Source organism: Bactrocera tryoni, unplaced genomic scaffold (genome assembly GCF_016617805.1).
Source record: "Bactrocera tryoni isolate S06 unplaced genomic scaffold, CSIRO_BtryS06_freeze2 scaffold_7, whole genome shotgun sequence".
Lineage (NCBI taxonomy): Eukaryota > Metazoa > Arthropoda > Insecta > Diptera > Tephritidae > Bactrocera > Bactrocera tryoni.
Window position 1 is genome coordinate 15079895 of NW_024396366.1, and position 6000 is coordinate 15085894.

The 6000-nt window shown below is 36.4% G+C and overlaps 2 protein-coding genes across 2 annotated transcripts in view; both read right to left on the reverse strand.

Moving 5' to 3' along the window:
* Positions 1 to 6000, reverse strand: part of LOC120781455 (transcription initiation factor IIB) — a 348751-nt gene that overhangs the window by 250894 nt on the left and 91857 nt on the right. The gene's annotated exons all lie outside the window — the stretch shown is intronic.
* LOC120781806 (piggyBac transposable element-derived protein 4-like) lies at positions 1079 to 2278 on the reverse strand. Its single transcript, XM_040114027.1, has 3 exons — positions 2269 to 2278; positions 1373 to 2223; positions 1079 to 1309 (listed from the first exon to the last, which is right to left on the reverse strand). The coding sequence occupies exons 1-3, from the start codon at positions 2276 to 2278 to the stop codon at positions 1229 to 1231; spliced, it is 942 nt and encodes a 313-aa protein (XP_039969961.1). The 3' UTR covers positions 1079 to 1228.

A 6000-nucleotide genomic window follows, 5' to 3' on the forward strand; every position in this document is an offset into this window, starting at 1 on the left:
TGCTTAAGCATTCCTATATAAACAATGTAATATTTAATTTATATTCATTTGAGGTTTTGCGCGCAATAGATGAGCATTACTTACGCCTCCTTTACCCCTTATGTCAACGGCAACATACCTTTTCAAAACGCTGTAGCTCTGAACTGGATAATCGGATCGACTTGAAATTTGGTGATATCCTAGCGAAAACTGTTTTACGCAATAGTCCCAATTTTGGTTAGGATTGGATCATCCGTTTGGTAGATAAAGCCCATTTACAAAGTTGCACCCTTACGTCAACAGCATACATACCTGGGTATACCATACCATATGTATACATAGTAAAACGCATGCAAATTTGATGATATTTGAAAAGTATAGTTTATTTTGAGTGACAAAAATACTTATCTCATAAAAATTATTATAAATTATAAAATACTTTTGAAAAAAAAAAATTAAAAACACTACGAAAAAATTTAAAATTATTGAAGTTCAATTATATCTATCCGGTTTCTTGCATAATGTGCATGCTTTACGAGTAGGGCGTCGTTTGGAGCAGATGTAGCAATTCCCCTTTACTTTTAGGCGTCCCGTACTATCACGCACCTCCGCTTCATGTTCTCCAGCATCCACAACTCGGATGGGCCTACCTATCATGGCTTCGATGGCGTTGCGCGTTGAAAAAACTCTGGATATTCTGCTGTTATTCGCCCTTCTCTCTATTTCTGGCTTGCATAGTTGCTCACTTAGCTGATGGAGAAACATCCTACGGCGGCTTGTATATGACTTCAGGTGAGTGTTGTTGTCAACGTATATTATGTATGCAGCAAACGCAGCAACGTCCATATTATAAAAGAAAGCCAAAGGCCATCTATTTGTGCGCCGCTTGGTACTATATTCGGACAAGCACATGTCCATGCTATCAACTCCACCTTTGGTTTTGTTGTAGTCCAATATAAGCAATGGCTTCTTCTTAGGACCGGACGTTTCTGTTGTATAATGAGAAGTGGACAATAATACAACTGCCTTGTTTTTCTTAGGCACGTACGAGCACATCGTAACGTGATTATAGAACCCAAACATTGACGATTCAGCCTCACGTCCCTTGGGGTTGGCAAATGCTGCTGGCACGAATGTACGCCTTTTGTTGCAAGTACCCAATATAGATAAATTATTGTCTATCATCAAAGATTTTGCCAATTTGTTGCTAGTGAAAAAGTTGTCACATACAATATTTCTTCCACTTCCATCAAAAAGGTTGATACATAAATCTTTGACCAATGTTTCTTTCGCGGTCACCAGAAGGTGCCATTCCTGTATAGATTTGTCCCTGCATTGAAATATGAAATTCAATTTAGTTACATATTTATACTTTCAACAATATTGATAGTACCTGCAATGGATAGGACGAAATGGAGTCGCACACCCACCACACTTTTATCCCATATTTGGCAGGTTTTGATGGTATGTATTGCGTGAAGCCAGTTCCACCACGATAAGCATACAATTGTTCATCTACGGTGACGTTGGCTCCTGCCACGTAATATCTACGAAGACAACTGTTTGTTTGTTTGCGTTGCTGGAGTGTGTTTCCATTATCAAAACGAATGAAGCGGCTAATTTCCCAAAATCGTCGTACACTCATTGCAGCACGATATAATGGATGTGATTTAGTATTCCACAAATCTTTCGTATGCACGTAACCAGAATGTGTAACGCCGCTTAGCAAAAGTACGCCCAAATATGCATCAAATTCACTTTCTGTTATGGGAATCCATGATCTCGGTTCTCTTGTTGGATGTTTTGCATTGTCATCATCAAAGAATTGCCTTGCCTTTCGATTTGATTCACGAATAATTATGTCGCATATTTCGTCTGACATTATCAATTTGAACGTTTCTGAAATGGTCAAACCTTGCGTTGCCCGTACTGGTCCAGATTGTGCACTTCTTAGAATGTTGTGCGTACGGAATCTTACAGGTTGTGGTTGTATCGAAGACCAAACATTACCATCTCTGGCAGTAAAATATTCCCCAGTTTCAATTGGTGCATCTTCAAGTTCTTCATCAGAATCACTGTCGTCCTCTGGGTCATATTCTGGTAACATGGGCTCTTCTAAGTCTGAGTCATCACCACCAATATCACCTACACATTCATCTAAAGCCTCGTCACCAACTACTGAATCGTGGTCACTTATTTCTTTTTGGCTCTCTTCAAGCGTTTTGCGAAAATATGCTTGCTGTTCTTCGTACGAAAGTGCGCTTAGTTATCGTGGAGTAAGCCATTCACCATCTGCCATTTCACTTTGACTTTATTTTTTTATTTCCACAAAATAAACAGAAACGTCCTTTCACTTCGAATCATACGTGCATGATAAAATCCGTAATACTGGTAAACCCTATTTTATACTTTTTAGCGCAAGGTACTAGCGATTTTATGCCTGAGTTTTTATGTTTGCAACCTAACGTAATCCTTATAATCACAAAACAATAAGTACTAACCACATCATCAGCGACCCTTAATAATCCAGAAAATATGTACACTTGTATGTATGTATGTATATTTGTTAAACTATATCAAGGTTGCCCGTGTAGAAATGTAATCTAGGGTTTTTTTAACCATGACCATTTTTAACACGTTCGCATACATTTAAATTTAGCCGGTGGCTGCTAGATAATCACTTAATTTTTCCATACAAAAATGAAGAGCGGGAATTCCCGCTTTTTTTCTACAGGTTAATTTTTTTAAATAGTTTGAACAAATTAGGGAATTCCCGCCATTACCGGAATTGCCGCATTTATTTTTCAAGAGCAATTTTATATGTGCGGAAGAAATTGCGGGATAATAGCGCGGGAATTCCCGCAATTGTTTTATTGAAGGAAACATGAATGACGGGATTTCCCGCAATTTACGCGAATGTGTTAACACATGCATACGTATATTATCGATATAACGCAAATGTGTGACTATATTAGAAAAAAAAATCTGAATCGCAAGCGATTAGTTGAATGTGTACCTGCCGGGTTATAACGGCATGCCATTTGCCATACAAAACGTATGTACATACCCGGGTGTGTTGCTGTTGACGTGCGTAAAAAAAATCTGCTGTTGACATAAAGGTTACACTACTCGCGAAGTTAAAGTAAGTTTTTCTCAAAGCAAAACAATGTCGGAAGTAAAAAAGAAGAGACGGCAATACTGTGCGGAATACATAAATTCAGATTCATTGAAAATCCCACAAACCCATCCTCGCCTTTGTGTCTTCTATGTCTAAAAACATTTTCGAATGAAGCAATGAAGCCTTCAAGACTGCAAGATCATTTGAATAAAATGCATCCAGATAAGAGACACAAGAATGTAGCATATTTTCAAGACCTAGAGAAGAAGCATAATACTCAGCCAAGTGTAGCAAAACTATTTTCGGCGGCTGCTAAGCAAGATGACGACGGACTTCGAGCTTCGTACAATATCTCTGTGTTAATTGCTCAAAAAGGCAAACCACATAACATCGCAGAAGAGTTAATATTGCCAGCAATAAATGAAGAAATAACTACCGTGCTTCATAAACCGGCCCCAGATATTATCCGAAAAAATCCTTTGAGTAATAATTCTGTGTAAAGACGAATTGATGAAATGGCTGAAAACATTGAAGAATCATTGTGCGATCACCTGAGGACAAGCCAATTCTCAATTCAGCTCGATGAGTCCATTTTACCAACTAATGAAGTATTGTTGTTGTCTTACGTGAGGTTTATTAAAGATGAGAAAATATGTGAAGAACTATTATTTGCTAGAAATTTAGAGACCGATACAAAAGGCGAAACCCTATTCAACATATTGGAAAAGTTTTGCGATGAGAAAGAGATTCCTTTGAAAACTATTATTTCAATTGCTGCGGATGGCGCTCCGGCTATGATAGGGTGCCATAAAGGCTTAATAGCGCACTTAAAAAATAAAATTCCAGATGTCCTTGGTGTACATTGCGTTATTCATAGACAACATTTAGTTGCTAGAAACTTGAGTGAAAAACTATTTCAATCACTGCAATATGTCATCAAAGCAGTCAATAAAATCCGCAACAGCTCTTTGAATGATAGATTATTTCATCAGCTTTGTGTTTGTTGCTGACAAATGTACTTAGCTTTATTTTTCAAAGATGTTGTTGACAAATGTACTCAGCCTTATGTTCTAAATATTTATTTTAATCGTAAGGCAACTCTGTTTAAGTATACTAAAAGATGTAATGGCTTCTTCCGGTTTTACTTTCTGACGAGTAGCCGAGGAGGAACCACCACGGTAGAGGAGGAGTAAGGTCACTATCAGCTGATGCTATGTAAACAAAGGCACAGCTGAGAGGTGCCACTGTAGAAACGTCAAGTGTAGTCCGGGGTTGAGTTTCTATTGGAATCCTAGATGGCCGACTTTTAATCAAGATGGCTGACTTTTGACCGGAAAATGGTTGCATTGCGTTATTTTCTTAAAATTTATGGAAAAGTTGTCCTAAAAATATTGGTTATATATAAAAGTTTAATATATTTTCTAAAGAAAATCGTTTTATTTTAATATATATTCTTAAAGATGAGAACAATATGAGCAAATACATGAAAAATTAAGTTTTTTATTTATGCCTCTTTTTAACTTACCACAGTAATAAATGTTCACCACAGAAAAATGTTACGAACAAATAAGCAACCATGCCGAATAGTGGGGTCCAGATTATGCTCATACACAGCCATATTTACATTTTTGCCATCGTAACGAAGGTTTTTGCAAGACAATTTGAGTTTATTTCATTGCTTTACGATGGTTTATTTAGTTATTTGAATCTGGAAGAAGTGTGCAAATTTCCCTTGAGACGATAAATAACAGATCGGGTTGGGATTTTATTCCAATAAAAGTACGGAATAACTAAACATGGCCTCGTTAATACTGCTGCGTAATGGGTCAGGTGCTGTTCCAATTTTATGATTTAAGAGATGTTAAAGCGATACGCGATGCTGTGAAGTACTCAAATGTATTTATGAACTTAGTTGGTCGTGAATTCGAGACAAAATTTTAAAATCAATGACGTGCTTGTGGAAGGTGCACGTCGCATTGCTAGGTAAGCTAAAACTTTATTTCAAAAGATTTACCATGTAATTTTTAATTTTTTTTATAGAATCAGCAAAGAAGCTGGTGTAGAACATTTGATTATTTGTCTGCTTCAAACGCTAGTCCCAAGTCTGTTAGGATAATCAAACACTACATTTGGGAACGAGTAGGATTCCTGACCGCCGGCATATAGCTAAATTCTAACATATAAAACGTATATGTTGTTTGTGATTACAAAAATTTATACTTAAAATTCAGAAAACATGGCTATTATAATTATCTCTTGATTTATCTTACAGTAAAAAATTGTGTTTTACTGTTCAGACGAATTATTATGATATGTAATACTAAATTTTTTCACAATAGTTATCTATTTTGGTACACTCATTATCAAAAATAATTTTCAATTTGTCCATGAATAAATTAACTACAACGCTTAAAAATATATAGCATATTTATTTATATCAAGAAGATATAATTAAATCTTTTGATAACAGCATTAAACTTCATTCTATAACAAAAATTGAAAATAGTATTCATACATGTACAAATATAGTACTATAAATTCATAATTTTATATTATAGCATTTTCGCTTTCTGCAACCCGTTTTGACCTCTCGCCACCCTTATTCACCAGAGGTGGCCATGATGTTTTATTGTGAACGTACACTTGAGGGGTAGGTTAAGGACAACGGCACAGCAACAAACACACGCAGAAAATTATTTGCAATGGCTATAAATATGTCAGACCAAAACCCACGTTTATTTTCGTGCCATCATATATCACTAGATTCTGCAATGGGTGCTCTCTTGGCCTTGCATACTTCGGTATATGAAGGATTTTTTGCATTTTGTGCCATCGTGCAATCTTGCAAGAGCAAGAGAATGCCGCTATTGATAGTTGTCAGTGAAAACTCATCGAAAATACAC